Genomic DNA, 19,645 nt, shown 5'->3' on the forward strand with positions numbered 1-19,645 from the left:
TGATGGGTCAATCAGTTCATTTCAGAGAATATGTTGAGAATAGCCTTCATTAACAGGTCTGTGAAGGTTGAGTAGCTCCTTTTGGTTCCAAATTAGTGCACAGCCTCTTTCCATCCTCAAAAGGGCATTTAATCAGACTAACTAGGAGACTGGTGCCTGCTGCCGTGCCACTGCTTCTCTAAAACACAAAATCTGATTTTGTAGTTCATGTCTGTATAAAAAGATAAATTGTGAGTGTGTGAAGTACATATATAATGTGGTTTCTTTTTTTAAATAGAAGAGCAGGAAAAACAAAGTAAGTGAAACCTATAGTATTAATGGGAAAACTGTAAACCGCAATCAAAACTGAAAGTTCATCATGCTTCCATATGCGCCTAATATTCCAGTAGCCTTGTTTTGTCTTCTTTTCGCTTTTGCAACATTATTCCAGGGAAGCTAGATGTGAGATTCAAGGATTTATTTGGATGAAATAATCAATTCCCTTCATAATATACAGGATAAAGAGGGCAAACACAAGACACAGTAACTAGGAACAATAGTTTTCAAGCGTGTTGTGAGATATCACCACCTGAGGACCATTTGTACTGGATTTTACTCAGGTTTCTCAGCACTACGGAGGCTTGTCAAATTTGACGGTTGCACCATTCCTCCTTGGCATTCTCTGAAAGCAGGAAAAACAAAGTTTCCAATTAAATGTCTACAATGAGATGTGTAATCTATTTTTTCATCATGACAGGAGATTGCTGCATCCAAGTTTACTTGCTTTTTAATCGTTTACTAACATCCTCTTTTCAATTCTCTTTTACTTTCAGTTGCTTTAGACTTATCCTTTTTCTAAAACACATGGTGATTGGAGTTGAAATTTTAGCTGTCTCATCACCTTGATGATCTGAGCTTCTTCATGTAACTTTTACTTTGCGTCTGTGTTTGTTGAGAGTTAAATAAATAACACATGCAAAGCAGCAGAAAAAAACGTCTCTGTTTACCTGTTGTTATGGTGACATCCGTTTTTCTAAAACTTAAAGGGGCAATGTACCCAAAAAAATTTTTATTCCTCATATTCGTCATTCCAAACCTGTGTGACTTTCTTTCTTCTGTTAAACACAAAATATGATCTTTTGAAAAATCAACTGTGTTTTGATACAGTTAAAAGCATCTTTTATTTTTTTTATATTTGAATACATTTTCATTTTTGGATTAACTATGCCATTAAATAACATTTTTAAGAAATTATCTAATTATATTATGGACATTTTAATTTAGCCATTTTTCATACTTGGGACAGTCCATGTCCATTTTTTTTATATGTACAAAGCACCTACTAATGTATTGTCTGCATTGAATTAAATAAGACTAAAAAATGTTTGTACTTAAAAATTACAAAGAGGTTGATGGTTGATTTATAACGTCATAAAGTCTATTAAACTATCAAGATTAAATAGTTAAAAATATTTAGCTAAAATAGAATACAGGGAATAAAATCATGTTTCTTTGAATGCAACTTATAAAGTTGCTTGCTGTTGGTGTGCTGGTAAAGTATAACAACAAAACCACCCACAAAACACAGATTCTGACTAGTGCAATGATAATTTCTGGTATTGTTTCTGCAGTTATAGACTGAATAGTATAAAGTTTAAAGAAAATAATGGTGCAGATTTTTTTCGGTTCTAAGAAAGAAACAACCGGCAGCTTTATATTTTGACATTCAAATTCATTTTCAAATTCTAACAAAAACGTCTTGAAGGTGCCTCAAGGAGCAATGTCAAGGCAATTAATTTTATTCCTTTTCACCTTTCCTCCTAAAAGACCTCTTTGGCAACAAAGGTAAAACAGAAAATAAATTGTCACCTTCAAAAATGTGTCTAATTCGTTCAATAAAGCCTCCTATTGCTCATTTTGACTGCGTCTTACACATATTGGCACCTACGATCATACCATTTATTGTGTGAGTTTTTCCAGGGCCATTAAACTAGTAGCATTAAAAGTAATACTTTAAAGTAACTTTAAGACAGTGTTTTACGGTAAGTTAAACTGAATGCATCTGTGTGTGTGTGTAGGGGTGTGTGTGTGTGTGTGTACTCACGCATACTCCTCTAAACTATGCAAGAAGCTATCAATCTGTTCTTTAGGAATTTCTCCATCCAGATGGGCCAAGTATGTGTACAGACTCTGAAACGTGTCAAAAGGAATCTGGGCTGCACCACTCTGGGGGTCCTCTGTGAGTATTTCACATGCATGTTTCAAAGCACTTGTGATGGTCTGTGGGAACAGTAAAACAGTACATTTTTTCAAAACATTGCAAACTTTGAACGAATTGCCCCTATAATTGTGTGTATCATTGTCTTTGTGAATCTTAAGTTCTTATCCAACACCTTGAAATTGGAAACGATTTAAAATCCAACACTGCCATCTAGAGCCAGTTAGTAGAATTACATTTGTAACATCTCAAATAAAGCCAACTCACACAATATAATTAAAGAAATAGTTCGCCCCAAAATGTATATATATATATATATATATATATATATATATATATATATATATATACTGAACATTTCCTCACCCCTTTAGGCCATCCAATATTTTGATGAGTTTGTTTTTCATCATAACAGATTTGGATCGATTTAGCATTACATCACTTGCACACCCGTGGATCCTCTGCAGTGAATGGGTGCCATCAGAATGAGAAAGCTGATACTAAATAAGTAACCAACATGGCTAAAGTCCATCATTTAATGTCTTAAATATACAAATCCATCCTTAAGGCATTTTAACCTCAAACCGTTGATTCCATAACTCCATAATTATGGATTATAAACTCATGTTTTTGCCATAAATTATGGTTTAAATGGCTTAGTCCCACTGGAGTCCCCCAGAATACTAATGCATTACTGTAATGTTTTTTTCAGCTGTTTGAACTCTAATTCTGACGGCGCCCATTCACTGCAGAGGATCTATTCGGGAGCAAGTGATGTAATCCTAAATTCCTCGTCCGATTAGGAAACAAACTCTTCTACATTGGATGGTTAATCCAGTTCATTTCCAACAAATTCTACTTTTCTGGATGAATAATTCATTTAATGTACTGTTAAATACACAGCCACTCACCCCACCCAAAGCACTGCATCCTAAAGCAAAAAACTGCATCCAGTTGATATTTTCACTGAAGCTGCCAAGAGCTAGGATTGTGTCGAGCTGTTCAATAGGTAAGCACAGGCCTTTCCACTTCTGAAGAAGCTCCTCTTTTGTAATCGTTTCTTTTGGTGCGAACTACAGGTGAGAGAAAAGTCATTCATATTCACAAATATATCTGTGCTGTTCTGTGTGTAAACATACAAGAGAGGTACAGTGGCTCACACCTGTTGATGAAGGATCTTTAGAAGGCCTGGTGTAAGCCCTGTGTCTGTTTTCTGAGTTGCCACTGGCATTTCCAGCCTCTCATTGACTGGTAGGTCCTGACCTTTTGATAATGCTGAAAAATAGCTGAAAGAGAAAGAAGTTTTATTGTTGTTATTTATCTTTATTATATTTTATTATATGCCACGCTTCTTCAAAAAGCAACACTTACTCAGCTGCCCATTGCAGCACATCATGTGGCTGTGTCTTGATTGCAGCTTTAGTGAACTGCTTTAAAATATCTGGCAGCTCTGGAGGGATGTTGATCTGCTGGGCGCAGTACATCGTCTCAGGAGGAGGCATCACTTGCTTGTATTTTAAAAGAATGACAGAGAGAAGCTGAACACAAAAGAGCACCAAAGGGACATTGGGAAGTCAGAATATCATCTAATACATGCATTACGAAAAATGGCTCAGTCAGCATCTTTTCCAGAGCTACACACTAATACATGACTAAAAATCGTGTAACTTTAAATTTGCTACTACAGCACAGGCTTGCTTTTATGTTGGGCTAAATACCATTTAATCTAAACACACAAAAGAACCTACCGTTTTAAGGTTATCTTAAACACGGAGTTGTAATGAAGTCCTTCTTTGCAAATATGGTAATATAAATTTGTAATTTATGTATACTATAGTATAATATGAACTATTTTTTCATCTTATTAGACAGCAGCGAGTTGCACCTATTTGTTTTTCATAGCAACGGTTTATTTATAAGCATCGCATAGAAACCAAAAAGTCCTCCGAGATCTGATTGGCCAATGCCAGCAAAGAGGGCGTAAACCGGCGCTTTTTGTTGCCATGTCCATTGATTTTAATTCGCTTGTTAGTTTTTTTCGCGTATAAATGTGAATTATTTAATTAATAATTATAATAAATAAATAAAAGGGCTTTGTTTTAATATTGATTGTCTTCTCGTCCAATGATGCGCTAATCTGACGCTTTTGCTTAAGAAATGTTTTAATCTATGCAGACTGTATGAAAAATTATTAATGTTAATTAAAATTGTTAATATTTTGTGTAAGAAAAACAACTATCATTTTGAATGGGTTTAGCCTCACATCATTATCGTTTTATTTAATATTTCCAAAACAATCGCTTATTTTGGTTGTTTTGTTTTAACTGAGTTGTTTTCTCGTGATATCTGGCAACACCTCAAAGCGGAACTGTTCTGTTAACGTCTACATTGGTTTAAAATCAACTTTTCTTTCATTTATTATATTTGCAATATAATTTTAACCGTCTTCTACAAACATAGCAAACTGTTATGGAAGGATTGATGAGAAAGTTTCATGTCCTTATACATTTTTTATGAGACAACTGGACTTCCGAGAAAGTACAGCCCAGATTACAGCCTATGCAAAGTGAAAACTTGTTTAAAGGTAGCTTATGTTGCTTGCTCTTGGTAGCTGTGGTCAGCAGGGTACAGTTTTCTTAGCTTAACTAACGTTACATACCTGAGGTCTTTGCAAAACATGGATGTTGAAAAGTATTTGGCACGTATCGGCTGTTCGGGACCATGTCCTCCGACACTGGAGACGTTGCGATACGTTCACCTGAATCACTTAATGACAGTTCCCTTTGAGAATCTCACCATTCATATCGGAGAGCGGGTCAGGCTCGAGTTGCCACTTTTATATGAAAAAATCGTCGTCATGCGCCGTGGAGGATTCTGCTATGAGAATAATGGGCTCTTCTCGTGGCTCCTGTCTCAGATGGGCTTCGACGTGACTGTTCTCTCCGCACAGGTCAGGAATCAGTTCACCGGTGCTTACGGACCTCCGTTCGACCACTTCATCATGATGGTCAAGCTGGATGGACACAGATGGCTCTGTGATGTAGGGTTTGGATCCGGATTCCAGCTCCCCCTCTCTCTTGAGACCGACAGTCCTCAAGTCCAGAGCCACGGAGTGTATCGCCTCAGATCTCAGGGAAACTTCATTTTCATGGAAATGAAATCTGTGACTGAAGTGGTTGGAGAAGAATGTTGGACGGAACTGTACAAATTCACTCTGGAGCCACGTGAAAGAGATGACTTCAGAACCATGTGTGGTTACCATCAGAGTTCTGCCAGCTCGATTTTCTTCTGCAAGTCTCTCTGTTCACTCTTACTGCCCACTGGAAGAATCACAATCATGGGCCACAGGTTGATTATAACCAGTCTGTCCTCAGTTGAGGGACAGCAAGCTACAAAAACCACTACAGAGCTTTCAGATGGAGAAATCACAGAGTTGTTGAGAGAAAAGTTTGGAATTGTTCTTCATTCTCCACTCACTCCAAAAGATGTTGAGATTGTACCACCACCAGTTACTTATTGATTGTTTGTTAGGTCCCTCTTGATTTTTAAGTATATCTATTTTTGTTCTCTCCATTAAACACACAAGGAAGAAATATTAAATTACAAATTAAATTACTTTGTACTCTAATACTTGTAAGCAATTACTCAGGCCATGAATTGTATTTATAGGTCTATGCAGATTAAGCTGTTAGCTTTGAAGTGCCTTTTCCAATTAGTAAAATTATTTTAAGTACATTTATCTTTAAGCGTCAGACAAATTATGTATTTGTGTTAATAAAGTAATAACATTTTGAATTAAAATGAAGTTACTGAAATTTTGTTGATGTGTTAAGAAAATGCATTCAATCCCAGTGAAGTTGTGAGCTTCATTGTTCCAGTGGTATTTTCGTATCCTCTATGTACTATTAGTGTGTGTGTGTGTGTGTGTGTGTGTGTATATGTATATATATATATATATATATATATATATATATATATATATATATATATATATATATATATATATATATTAGGGATGCACGATAATATCGGCACAATATCGGTATCGGCCGATAAAAGCTTAAAATGACCATTATCGGTATCGGCCGATATGAATATTTCTGCCGATGAGCCAAACCGATATTCTCCAAGTGAAATAATTGACCTGTTTTTCAGATGTGAATGTCTGTCTACATTTGTAAAATAATAAATTTATGGTAGAATCAGTACAGAAGAGATACATGGACTTCTCTTCAGTAAAATTAAAGTTTAAATATATCAGTATATATTTGTATATATATATCGGTATCGGCATCGGCCAAAATTATTTTGAAAATATCGGCATATCGAATATCGGCCAAAATCCAATATCGTGCATCCCTAATATATATATATATATATATACATACATACATACATACATGAATGAGATAGTAAGTTTTACCAGCACAGTATAATTTTACTTCTGCACATAAATGTACACTACAGCGGTAAGCATTTGGAGCAGCCTGTAAAAGAGAGCTATACCTTAAAAGGATTTTAATTAAGGATTAAAATATTATTTAAACTAACAAATGGTTGTGACGTGAGTCATCCCTAGTCCCTCCCTGAACACTGCGCTTTGGGACAGCTCACTCTTGAGTAAACATTTTCAGGAGACTATCCTTATCGATCCTGAAAAGTCACCATCCGTCCTGCAGCGAAAGGTCTGAAGCCCCATGACGCTTGTAAAAGTCAATGGATGCTTTGTTGGACTCCACAATGAAATGCATACTGCTGCACCGATTCTTCACCGCTGTCTGCAGGTGGAAACAGAACTGTTTATGGTTGCATCTAGATGTGTAATGCATAAAATCATTTAAAGACAACATAAAACACATTTCTGTGGTCTAGTATTTTGAGTTTGAAACTACTTGCTTATACTAATTTTGTGTCAGGAATAACCCAGTTTTGTATCCATGTTTGTCTTTAATGATGCTAACTGCACATACAACAAATGTAAACAGGATGACTTACCGCACTGAGGGTTTTCAGGATTTCAGATCCAATTCCAAAACCTGTGAAGCATTAAACTGGTTAAGGGAATTTAGGTAACACCTAGTTTCATAAAATTCACCTTAATAACACAACCTTACCTCTGTAATCTTTCATTACATAAAAATCTTCAAGGTACAGCAGTTTGCCAATCCAAGGGTCAGATAAGTGAAATAGAACATGGCAAATCCAATCACAGAATAACCTATAAGTGAACACGGCTTTCTTACACAATTACACTACATGCTTGTGCATCAAAGTAAAAACAAAGATCATCTCTGTCTTTAATATTTGGTCTCTGAATCCGTCCTCTATCAGATCTAAACACTGAACTTTTGCTTTCACTCCAGGGCAGGCAAATTTAACATTTTATATATTATGTAATTTCATCTTTCTCAGTTAATATAACTTGATCTTCCATTTCTTCATACTTGGCGAGTTCCTTCAAAAGGTAGAAAAAAAAGATGCTGTTTGAACTTCAACTTGTTTGAACATAGGGATTTTTAAACACATTTCCGATATTTCCATATACATTACTAGTGTCTCCCACACATTGATTTATTTGTGGCGTTTGACTTCGCTGAATAAACATGAGCACTGCACAGTCATACCAGGACACGGGTGTTTTATATGAATGTACCGGCTGTCTTCAGAAAAGTTTCGCAGACGTTTTCATTTCTGTCTGATAAAGTACAGTTCATGAGCAGAGTTGATTTAATTAATGACAGTTTTATCACTCTAAAAGCACCTACTGCTGGCAGAGAATTAATTTGCATTTTCAATAAGCCCCTCTCCAGCAATATTTCCAATATTTTTGTTGTTGTTACATTTTTTTTCCCCACTTTTTATTTTATTTTTTTCTGGCTGAATCACTTTTTTTTTTTTTTTTTTTTAGAATTCTCTTCTGCTCACCAAGCCTGCAATTATCTGATCCAAAGTACAGCAAAAACAGTAACATTTAGAAATATTTTTTTACTACTTAAAATTGCTTTCTACTGTATTTGAATAGATTTTCAAATGTAATTTATTCTTGTAATCAAAGCAAAATTTTCAGCATCATTACTCCAGTCTTCAGTGTAATAGAAATTAATCCTTTTATTTACCAAGGATGCTTAAAATGTATCAAAAGTGATAACAGAGGCATTTATAATGTAACAAAATATTTCTATATCAGATAAATAGTGTTGATATCGATATAAGAATTTTATCGTATTGACCGAGATTAAGAAATACTTTGTGATATGAATTTTGGCCATATCGTCCAGCCCTGTTTGAACGTCAAGTTCTGTAGGCGATGGGCCTATGCTCTTTATGTCATATTTGGATACTCTTATCAATGTCATGAAACCTTTTGAAATAATTTAACATCATTATAAAAATCATAATAGGTGACATTAACTTTTAAAATAATAACATGGGTCATAATACAAAATAAAAGTTTAAAAGTTTCGAAAGCACATTCTGGCTACCATAAGCAAACCAGGGTGAAATCTACCTAAATGAGTCGCAATATGTCAGGCACGTCTTTAGGCTCCGCTTTACGCAAATTAAAATCGGCCATTTTCTTCTTTTACTCTTTTTCCCTTTTCTCACTAGTCCTCTATGTGTGAAGAGAAGCAAAAGGTGTTTCTTCATATTTCTTCCCAGAATATTACACTCCGCTGTTTACCGTAATAACGTTTTCTCAGATTGTTGACCAATAGCAGTCAATTAAGGCTACTACACACATAGACATATAAATAATTATTTATATGTCTATGACTACACACCATTATTTTTGGCTCATGCTAGTGCGTAACCTCAAAGTTTCGAATTTGCATTTCGAATGTAAAGATGTCAGCCAATCACAACAGTTATCATTAACTCTGAAGTCTCAGCAGACACGCCCCTTCAAACAGAGCATTCAAACCAGAGGGATGTAAAAATGCTTTTTATTTCTAAATTTTAAATGTAAAAATCATACTAACAATGTAAGTACAACTAAGGAAACATTAAAAAAGCATTTAAAAAAAAGAAAATAATAATGTCATGACTCATGGGACCTTTAATATTTTGTCATATCAGTAGGATCAAAACACTGTAGGAATGTATATATTTACTACATAACGTTTGTTCGTTTGAAGGACATTTCCTTCCAAATAATGTAAAAGACGTGTAAATCTCTTTTTGAAGACCACATTTTAGCATTTTTATGACTCGCTATCAAAACATAACGGCCGTAATTACAGTAGAAGTTAGCCTGTTAGTGAGTAAATAATATTTTATGTGCGCCTTTAAAACGGTTAGTACGGTACACTAGCCGCGCCTTCCAGGAAGTGAGAATCACTGTCAGTTTAGAAATCTGTCCTGTAGAAGCGATTTGTTGTATGTCTCACGAAATCATTTGTATTATACAATAAAGTGGTGAGCCAAGAACAAGGAAGATGTTTTCTGCGCGGTGAGTTTTACAGTCTTTCACGCATTTGTTGTGAACTCATCATTTGTGAGTCATGCACTGTTTTTATACAGTCTATGGTGATGCATGAGGGTTTCCAGACCAGCCTGGTCTCTCAATAGGACCTTTTTTTATATACAGTTTATTTAGTTAAGAGTTCCATAATTTTGCGATTTTACTATTAGCAGTTTTGTGAAGTAAAGTTTTCCAGTAAGCTCTTTCTCCCATGTCTTTGCTTTATGTAAAGGGTCCTGAAGTCTGCATCGTTGATAATGTGCAGAGGGCTTTCCACGAGTCAAATGTGCCGCCAAGGGAAAGCACCAGATATGGCTGATGGTAATTATAAAAATAATAATAATAAAAATAAAGATGTTTTAATATAGTCAGTGTAAGGCAATGAAATATATATATATATATATATATATATATATATATATATATATATATATATATATATATATAGATAGATAGATAGATAGATAGATAGATATATGCAGTATAGACCAAACGTTTGGACACACCTTCTCATTCAAAGAGTTTTCTTTATTTTCATGACTATGAAAATTGTAGATTCACACTGAAGGCATCAAAACTATGAATTAACACGTGGAATTATATATGGAATTATAAACATAACAAAAAAGTGTGAAACAACTGAAAATATGTCATATTGTAGGTTCTTCAAAGTAGCCAGCTTTTGCTTTGATTACTGCTTTGCACACTCTTGGCATTCTCTTGATGAGCTTCAAGAGGTAGTCACCTGAAATGGTCTTCCAGCAGTCTTGAAGGAGTTCCCCGAGAGATGCTTAGCACTTGTTGGCCCTTTTGCCTTCTGTCTGCGGTCCAGCTCACCCCTAAACCATCTGGATTGGGTTCAGGTCCGGTGACTGTGGAGGCCAGGTCATCTGGCGCAGCACCCCATCACTCTCCTTCTTGGTCAAATAGCCCTTGATGCCTTCAGTGTGAATCTACAATTTGGTCTGTACTGTATATATATATATATATATATATATATATATATATATATATATATATTTTTTTTTTTTACACTGTAATCATTAGCCTATAATAATTTTCTATCAGTGTGTGTTCCAAGTCCTGACCTTTTTTTCTGTCCCCACAGGAAACACATTTTTACTTGTGAGCAATGGTAAAATATAAGAACATTTACTCTCTTTGATATTCTTATTTGTCTTCATAAACACTGTCCTGCTGTTATTTCATGGTTTATGTGCATGAAGTTCTTTGTACTTTCACATCTAGAGCCCTATCTTGCACCCAGCGCAATTGACTTTGTACACCGACGCATGTGTCATTCCTATTTTGCACCCGCGCAAAGCGTGTTCCGGCGCAAACAATCCCTGGTGCTATTTTGCTGTTCCATTAAACAATTGCGCCACTGACCAGAAAAAACCTAGTCTAAAGTCAGTGGTGCGTTGCGCGTTGTTCATTATGCTATTTTAGGGGCGCATGCTTGACCATAATGTATAGCGTGCACAACGCGCATACACTTTGCTCATGTAATCTACACAGATGCAACAGTTATTTTTGCAAATCATAAATCAAAAAAATATTAACACATGAGATGACGCTATTTTGAGATGAAATCATGACGCTATTTTGGGTGGGTTTCTCCCATCCCCATACAACACAACTTCTCTGTCTTTCACTGCTCTTACAAGAACATCAGTCTCCTCGGCTGTGAACCGCTCCTGGCGTGCGCCTGGTAAATACGCTATAATAATAGCAATCCATAATGGAGCTTGCGCACTTGCTTTTAAAGGGAATGTTGGGTGACACTCTGATTGGTTTATTTCACGTTATGCCCAAACCACACCTATGAATAATGAAGCTACTTCAGACCAACCCATTTTAGATTTGCACCGGGCGCAAGAGTCATTTATCCCGCCGGGAAAATAGCAACAGTGCCGAGACCCGCCCACAAAGTTACTTGCGCTCAGGGGGCAAGGAACTCGACCGGAAGTTGAAGTTGGGTGGGGGCTGCCATCTTTTAGCAGAACTTCACTTGCGTTAGCATTCCCATTGACTCCCATTCATTTTGGCGTCACTTTGACAGCGAATAACCTACATCTGAGGCGTTTAAAGACTCCATTACCTTCTATGTTACATTATGGCCCCGTATAAACAGTTTTTGTAAAAAATAGGCTAACGATTGCGTCATAACCACTCGTCTCTCTGTTGCATTACCGTACAGATAGGAGGAGAAGCTCGCAGGCAATTAACTTAATTTGGCGTACTGGCATTACATTTTAAAATACTATACAAAATAATTAATCAGAATACTTACTCCTGCTCACTCACGACAAAGAACTCCCCGCTCAAACTCGTCGTCTCTGCAAGATTAACGATGGCAGTTTGCACGCACAGCCACTTAGAAGATTTACATCTGTCAGACAGGTTGCTGACGTCGTCAAGCTTCGTTTGAGTCTGCGCGTCAGAAACGGAAGTGCTAAAAAACACTAAAAATGGGATTCACTTGTCTCAATTGAGTTCCAATGGGGTCGCTGTGTCCATTTCTTTTACTGTCTATGCTTGCGCTTCACGCTTTGACACATGCGTTTCAGATCGTTTAAATAGGGCCCCTAGTGTTTTTCCTCAAATGCCTTCAGCCTGTGAGCGGCCTGTTCATGCAGACTAGTTTTGGTTCCTTTCTAATACATCGTTCCTGTTGACTATTTTTTCTGTGTCTCTGTATTAAATTATGTTGATACAAATGCTGCTTTGCTTTTCATTCCAACACTACTCTTAAGTACATACATTATGTGATATCTCAGTACATCATTAACGCTCCATTTCTCCTTATTTTCCCAGTTCGCAACAGGCTGCGGGAGATCGTTGGAGCGTCCACCAACTGGAAGTATGTTACTGTATTTACAATTGTGTTATTATGTTATCCCTTCTGCAGAATGTCACCAGTATGTTACCACTTAGCATAAAACATTGCATTCTCTCCATTTTGTTGTACAGAGATCATCAGCAAGCATTAGCTGAGCGTGCATCACTAAGCCAGTATCTTGCTCAGAGTCAAGATGAACTTCCTGCAAAGACAATGAAGGACAGTGCAGTGGAGGCACATCTTCCTCTGGGTTCCCAGCCTGCCTTGAGAGAGAAATACCTCAACTATCACAACAGTGTCAGGTGCTAAAAGACCACCACTTCTCTCCTGCAGTAGAGCTGCACAATTAATCAAATTATTAAATGTGGTTGCAATTATGAATGTCAAACTATATCTATCGTTCAAAGGCACAATTACAAAAAAGTCCACTTACAGTGCTTAAGATGTGTTTTTATTTCTCGTTCTACAGGTTATCTTAAGGGGTTTCCATTGTTTTAATTTGAGTCTTAGTATAACATCATAATACCATGCATATTTTAACTTTATTTATTTAAAGAAGGATCCAATCCAATGTATAGTTGACATTTGAGGCTTAATACTATAGAAAAGCAGGGTTTTTTTTCAGGAAGAGTGTTTTCAGCTTGTTTATTTTCATATAAATATATAGCATGCAATTGTTTCAGACAATGGTATAAAGCTATCGTAATTAATTATCGCAATTACGGTTTCATGGGAATAATCAACAATTATGATTTTTGTCATAATCGTGCAGCACTAAACTGCAGCATAAATTCCCGGTTGCTTGTCTGTTCTCAAATTAGTGGGATTTGGAAATATCAAACTTCGCAACCAGTCATTTTTGAATATTCATTCTGATCCGAGTACATTTTCTTTTGTTTAAATACATTTTTCTCAACAGGTTTGGAAGGATTTTGGAGGACTTGGACAGTTTAGCAGGTAATAAATGCATCTTAAAAATATAGGTTCCAAAAGGAGTGATGCCATTTAAAGATTTGTTTTATGTTCCTCAAAGAACTTTTCGGTGAATATTTTTTAAAAGAACCATTTTTTCTCAGTGTAAAGAACATTTTAAAAATCTTAAAGATCATTTTCCCATGATTAAGAACCTCTTGTGGAATGGAAGGGTTTCATGGATGTTAAAAGTTCTTATTTTGAAATTAGATGCTTATAAAGAAACGTTGTTTTTTAAATGGAAGATGTAGACAATCACAGCCGTCTTTTCACATACAGTTTCATTCTTGTCTCTTAGTGCTCATCTGTTATTCTCACACATGGAATAAAGAGCTGAAAAGATCTCCACTGTCTATCGTCACCGCCCTAGTGGACAAGATCGGTATTACTTCTTGAATTAGTAGACGTTTTAGGGGGGGTTGTTGTCGTTAAATGAATTAAATTTAGTTTTATTACTTCACAGATATGAGAAAAAACATAATCTACCCCGACTGTGACATTAAGTTCACGGGTCATGTGACATGGGTTGGCAAAACCTCAATAGAAGCTAAAATGCACGTGTCTCAGGTATTCCTAAAGTCTGTTTATGAAACATGTATTACATGTGGCACATAAAAGAGTCATTGAACTTAAACCAGCCATTTTCACAGTATCATGATGGGGCGTACACTGATGTATTAGATGCCACATTTGTAATGGTGGCTCGAGATCCTGAAAACAAAAGGTAACTTTAAACCTGTTGGTATGACCGAGAATCTATGACTGCTGTATTGTGTCTGTAAATGTGTACTGGCTATGTACTGTTTTTCCAGGGCAGCTTTTATAAACCCACTAAAACTAGAGAGTCCAGAGGAAGAGGCCATTTTTCAACAAGGAGAGAGTGAGTAGCGCTTTTGTTGGTCTGTAATCACAATTGCTACTTCATTTGGAAGCATTTAGAGCAAGACCGATGCTCTCTATGTTGATCAGTTAACAAGACGAGACGTGTGGAGCTGAGCACAGCCTCTCTTCTGAAAGTGGCCCCTACAGCCGAGGAGAGGACTCGCATTCACAACCTGTTCCTCAACACTCTAGACACACAGTCAGATTTATTAACACTACACCGTTATAAATCTGTGCCTTTGCCTTTGCCCATTTCTTAACAATATTTACCTTCTTCCAATAGAACTGTCAGCTTTCGGAGTCGTATTTTACCACCTAACTCCGTGTGGATGGAAGATGCCAAAATGAAAGGGCTTGAGATTTGCCATCCACAAGTAAGTAGTTTTTGCAAAACTTAATCGATGAAACTGACTGTCTCAATTAGTACATTTAGTACATTAGTACATTAGTACATTAGCACTCACTGACGTTCTTTATTCTTTATATTATACAGGAAAGAAATATCTTTAACCGGATATTTGGTGGTTTTTTGATGAGAAAAGCCTATGAACTTGGTTGGGCGAATGCCTGTGCATTTGTGTAAGAGATCCCCCTTTGCTATCTATTGAATATTTACTGTAAAGAAGTCTTTTCATTCATCTACATGGCTGTATTTGGATCTTTTAGTGGTAGCAGACCAACACTGGTGGCCGTCGATGACATCATATTTCGAAAACCAGTAGAAATTGGCTCTTTGCTATTGCTGTCCTCACAGGTTTCTAAATTGTTAAAAATCAAATGCATGAATTTGTAGCTATTTTTTTTTATCCCTTCAGAATAAGATTGATGATAATACTATGCTGTCAGGTTTGTTACACAGAAGGGATGCACATCCAGATCAGGGTTCACACAGAGGTGCTTGACCCATTGACCCGACAACACAGCACCACAAATGTATTTCACTTCACTTTTTGCATTGAGAAGGATATCCCAGCTGTTGTACCACAGAGCTATGGAGGTCAGATTTTCACAATATTAATACTTTGTATATTAATGGTATTACCAGTAACTAATATTGTTGCCATTTGCAGAGTCTATGCTTTATCTGGATGGAAAGAGGCACTTTGATGAGACCATGAGGAGTCAAGGTTGAGCATCTGGGATGTGCAAGGATGAAAGTTCTCATTTCTTTTTTTATTTCCGTTCATTTTATATTCACTATATTTCTTATTGTTTGCTGCATTTGACGTAAATGTAAAACATTATTTTTCACAATTTTAAGCTTACAGTGGGGGAGGAGCATTTAGTGAAATGGTTTTGCAGTGAAAGGTGTTTTTTATGTATCTTGATTGTGTTAATATTGAACCTATTTAGTCATTAATAGACTATGTTCTGTTTGCACTACAATGCCATTCATAAGAAGATATGACAAAACTCTTAAACCAAGTGATTTTGGTTGTACTGTTACTGATCTGAATGCAGCCAAAGTGATTTATGAAACAACTGGTAACTTGGAAAAGGATATACATATTTGCACACATTCTAAGAATAAGTCTTCCTTCCTTCCTTCCTTCCTTGATATTCTCAAAAGGAAACAAGGAAATCCGAAACTTGAGATCAAATTATGAGAGCACTGCTTCACCAAACACTCCAAAAACTGTACCTAACACATTTTGACTAGAATGCACATTATGAATAAGAATCGGGTTCTGCTGTTATATCTGCATATGTTTCAGAATTGTGACAAATTGGCATGTATATAAATATCCATTTTTGCATTAATATTTTAAATGAACAAACAACCTTGGACATTGCAAAAAATGGTAGTAAGATCCTAGAATGGACTCTGTAAGAAGTTAAAGTGCCCCTGTTATGGGTTATGAAAGGTTCATATTTTGGTTTTGGGAGTCCCCAACAACAGGCTGACATGCATGCAAGGTCAAAAAATACTTTCAGCATCTTAGAATGTGCATTTTACCTTATTTGCTCAACAATTAGTTTAACGATAGATTTTCCCAAACCCTTCCTTTCCGTAATGCTAATCTGCAGTGATTTTACACTAACATGTAAAAGAAATGTATGTGAAAGGAATTAGCTTCAGGGAGATTTATAGTGCACTTCATGTACACACTACCTGTAGCAGAATGACCAACAAATGCATGCCTTTTTTCACAAAATATGTTTACCATCATTTATTTTCTAAATACTTGTATTATTTTAAGTTTGTATGAGTATTCTTGTTTGTTTCTTATAAATACAGAACATTAAATATGCTTGTTTACATCTGACTAACATTTGCCTTATGTGTAATGCACATTTCAGAGCTGTGTTCTCTTTATTTATTCAATGAGCGAAAGTGTGCTGGTCATGTGATCTAAAAAGTGGTACCTGTGAGGTCCCCCACTCCATATAAAGTGAAATAAAACTAAAAATTGTACTCGGGGTGCTTATGACTGGAGTTTTCATCTCATGTGAATGTACCATTTAAAAATTTTTGTACTATTCTTTTTAGAGCCCGACCGATATGGATTTTTGGGGGCCGATGCCGATGCCGATATTAACTCGAAAAGAGCCGATTTATAAGCCGATATTTTGATTTTGAAAATAAACTGGATATTAGACCCATTTCCTATATACTGCACTTACACAACATTCAATAGCAAAATATCTGCCTGTTCTATGTATGTGGGCTGTATAAACCATTTTCCAGAAGAGATTATGTAAAAAAAAAAAAAGCCTTAGATTATAGTCTCAATGACTAAACAATTGCACATCAAAAGTATATATTTTTTAATGGTCAAAAAAACAGTCTGATTTTAAACATTTAACACTTTTACTTTCTTCCAGTTGAAGCTGGTTTTAACAGTCTGTGTGTGTTCTGTAAATAAATTATAATACTAAAGTTAAAGTATTTGCAGAAGTAGTCCGACACTTTGCTGCTACAGTATTCACCTTTTTCAGCCATCTGTAGGGCAGAAAGAGACAGAGAAAGAATAAGCATGTGTATTAATAATATCACCATGTATCATTACTCGTGTCATCATTAGAATTAGAATGATAATAAACAGGGATCTCCTACATAGGCAAAAATGAGAAATATATATATTTTTTATTTGTCAACCAATAGGTATTACCTATTACCTACTTCTATTTAACAATATTACAACATTTTCCTGTTATGTCTTTAAAGCTGCTTTGAAACAATCTGTAAAAAATAAAAATAAATAAAATAAAAAAAGCGCTTGTTCAGCTCACATTTATTTACATGTCCCCTCTGGTTAATCATTTCTGACGCACCTACTCGAAGTTGAATGGTTAACGTTAGTGTCATGAACACACCGCTGTCAATTTTGAGAAGAACCACCTTCAATCACGTTAATAGCAAGCATTTAAGGGGCCTGCTAAAAAGGAAGCTATATTAGCGTTAGAATAACATAAGGCTGTAAATATCGAATATTTTAGTAATCGAGTCTATGATAGGCTTTTGTACATTCTGCTGAACAACAGCCTTTAACTGGACTTTTATTTTGACGGGTTGGCGTACATTTACAGTTCTGTGTGTGTGATGTGATGCTGCTTTTACTTAAATCAAACGGTCACATGCTCATGAAGTGACTGTCAGAGCAGTTCTGGAGATGTTGTTCATGTGTTCACGTGCTTATTTAGAGAGACAGCGGACGCTGAATTCACCGCGAGCTTAATGCGCGCTTACGTGTGTTTAATGAATGAAGAGGCGCTTCTGCACCATTCATTAACAGAGACACGCAGAACATGCAGGATTCATATTTAAACAGACTATTCCGTCTTAATACTTACAGATATTCGTCAATATCGTGATTTGATGTAAGTGCAATGACCTATTTTTAATGAATTCATTCAATAACATAACAGCTGTTGTTTTTTCGAGGCACGCTGTACATAACTTCTAGTCATTGCCCCCCTGCCACAGTTACCCGGTCATTATGTGGGAAACACTGCAGATATATTTAGAATAAGTTAAACGATAACGTTATAGTTTGACATCTTATTAACGTTCGCACTCTTCCACTGATAAACATGGTATTAGCTCCGTGGCTAATCTAATATATAGATTCTAATATAGCAATGCATTAGTGGCTGTAAGTGATGTTACAGAATATTTATAAGTGATAATGATAGAATGTATATAAACGCCGATGCCGATTTAAATGCAATAAGCTCATATCGGCCGATAATATCGGCCGGCCGATATATCGGTCGGGCTCTACTTTTATCTGTTTAAAATTGTAGTGACGTAACGATCAGTGAGCAATCTCAAGCGTTGTCCTCATAGTTGCTTCCCCCGGGTGTTAAACTCGTGAAATTTCAAGTGTGATAGATAGCCACTACATCAAGAAGTTTTTATTATATTTGATCATTTTAACACAGCGAGTAAATATGTTTTTCCTACTTATTTTGCATATATACCATATATTAGTAGAAATCTGTTCTTTACTACTGTCTTCTCAGGTTAGAAAGTTTTGCTGTTTCAGCTTAATTTAAATATCATTCACACTAAGAAAATGGTGATCTCTTTATCAGGTTTGTAACACAGAAGTGATGTATGTCCAGGTCAGGGTTCATTCAGAAGTGCTTGATCATTTGACCCAGCAGCACAACATCACCAATGTGTTTCACTTCACTTTCTGTCTTGAAAAGGATGTCTCAGCTGTTGTCCCACAGAGCTATGGAGGTTCAATTTATATATATAGGCTATATATATATATATATATATATATATATATATATATATATATATATATATATATATATATATATATACATACACATATATTATTATAAATAACTAATATATTATATAATGAATATATATAATTGTAATTATTTGTAATTGTAATATTTTTATGTAATGCAATAAAATATATTTTAAGAAACCTATATACACTTTTATGTTCTGCTGTATTTAAAGTGATTTGTAACTGAAATAATTTGGACATCTTCAGAGTAGACAGAGGCACTTTGATGGGACAATGAGGAACCAGTGTTGAGCATTCTAGGATGTGCTGATAGGATAAAATACTGTACCTGTTAAAGCTTCACTAACATCCATCACTACAGTAACATGAGTGTGTATGTGTAAATTCTGATTATAGAAAATGTCTTTCCTAACACTGTTTTATGCATGTATTTGAAACATTCAGTATCAATTATTTCATTTATAAATGTATATATTTTCTAAAACCACTTTCTCTGACATGTTTCAAATGTGAGATATAAAGTAAAAAAAAACACTACAATGTGTGACACACTAAAACAACCATCCACTCAATTA

The 19,645-nt window shown here is 35.7% G+C and overlaps 3 protein-coding genes and 1 pseudogene across 4 annotated transcripts; 2 read left to right on the top strand and 2 right to left on the bottom strand.

Annotated features, from left to right (window-relative positions):
• Positions 1–442: 442 nt before the first annotated feature.
• Positions 443–5,005, bottom strand: LOC127945894 (ropporin-1-like protein). Of its 2 annotated transcripts, none has more exons than XM_052542000.1 (6): positions 4,857–5,005; positions 3,569–3,705; positions 3,360–3,483; positions 3,109–3,270; positions 2,084–2,259; positions 443–661 (listed from the first exon to the last, which is right to left on the bottom strand). In XM_052542000.1, exons 2-6 carry the CDS (start codon positions 3,697–3,699, stop codon positions 592–594), a joined length of 663 nt encoding a protein of 220 aa, XP_052397960.1. In that variant the 5' UTR covers positions 3,700–3,705; positions 4,857–5,005; the 3' UTR covers positions 443–591. The 2 variants fall into 2 exon arrangements, with proteins under 2 accessions (XP_052397960.1, XP_052397962.1); XM_052542002.1 differs by lacking the exon at positions 4,857–5,005 and adding an exon at positions 3,946–4,103.
• On the top strand, positions 4,875–6,012 carry LOC127945893 (arylamine N-acetyltransferase, pineal gland isozyme NAT-10). The gene has a single exon (XM_052541999.1). It carries the CDS (start codon positions 4,875–4,877, stop codon positions 5,715–5,717), a length of 843 nt encoding a protein of 280 aa, XP_052397959.1. The 3' UTR covers positions 5,718–6,012.
• Positions 6,013–6,807: 795 nt separating this feature from the next.
• LOC127946494 (diamine acetyltransferase 1-like) lies at positions 6,808–8,771 on the bottom strand (annotated as a pseudogene).
• Positions 8,772–9,511: 740 nt separating this feature from the next.
• LOC127946552 (acyl-coenzyme A thioesterase 9, mitochondrial) lies at positions 9,512–16,771 on the top strand. The gene is made up of 16 exons (XM_052543210.1): positions 9,512–9,647; positions 9,892–9,980; positions 10,768–10,794; positions 12,477–12,522; positions 12,633–12,803; positions 13,421–13,458; positions 13,772–13,855; positions 13,937–14,040; positions 14,124–14,197; positions 14,286–14,353; positions 14,443–14,554; positions 14,639–14,729; positions 14,849–14,934; positions 15,022–15,109; positions 15,202–15,352; positions 15,426–16,771. Exons 1-16 carry the CDS (start codon positions 9,634–9,636, stop codon positions 15,485–15,487), a joined length of 1,305 nt encoding a protein of 434 aa, XP_052399170.1. The 5' UTR covers positions 9,512–9,633; the 3' UTR covers positions 15,488–16,771.
• The last annotated feature ends 2,874 nt before the right edge of the window (positions 16,772–19,645 follow it).

The sequence above is a fragment of the Carassius gibelio genome, chromosome A24 (assembly GCF_023724105.1).
Source record: "Carassius gibelio isolate Cgi1373 ecotype wild population from Czech Republic chromosome A24, carGib1.2-hapl.c, whole genome shotgun sequence".
NCBI classification, from domain to species: Eukaryota; Metazoa; Chordata; class Actinopteri; order Cypriniformes; family Cyprinidae; genus Carassius; species Carassius gibelio.

What these genes read in the sequence shown, in the direction of transcription:
- LOC127945893 (XM_052541999.1), top strand. Translation starts at nt 4,875, where the DNA reads ATGGATGTTGAAAAGTATTTGGCACGTATCGGCTGTTCGGGACCATGT.
- LOC127945894 (XM_052542000.1), bottom strand. Translation starts at nt 3,699, where the DNA reads ATGCCTCCTCCTGAGACGATGTACTGCGCCCAGCAGATCAACATCCCT. An exon ending in GTGCTGCAATGGGCAGCTGA is followed by an intron (nt 3,484 to 3,568) that starts GTAAGTGTTGCT and finishes TTTCTCTTTCAG; the next exon opens with CTATTTTTCAGCATTATCAA. An exon ending in TAAAGATCCTTCATCAACAG is followed by an intron (nt 3,271 to 3,359) that starts GTGTGAGCCACT and finishes TCTCACCTGTAG; the next exon opens with TTCGCACCAAAAGAAACGAT.
- LOC127946552 (XM_052543210.1), top strand. An exon ending in AACTATCACAACAGTGTCAG is followed by an intron (nt 12,804 to 13,420) that starts GTGCTAAAAGAC and finishes TTTTCTCAACAG; the next exon opens with GTTTGGAAGGATTTTGGAGG. An exon ending in CATTTTTCAACAAGGAGAGA is followed by an intron (nt 14,354 to 14,442) that starts GTGAGTAGCGCT and finishes TATGTTGATCAG; the next exon opens with TTAACAAGACGAGACGTGTG.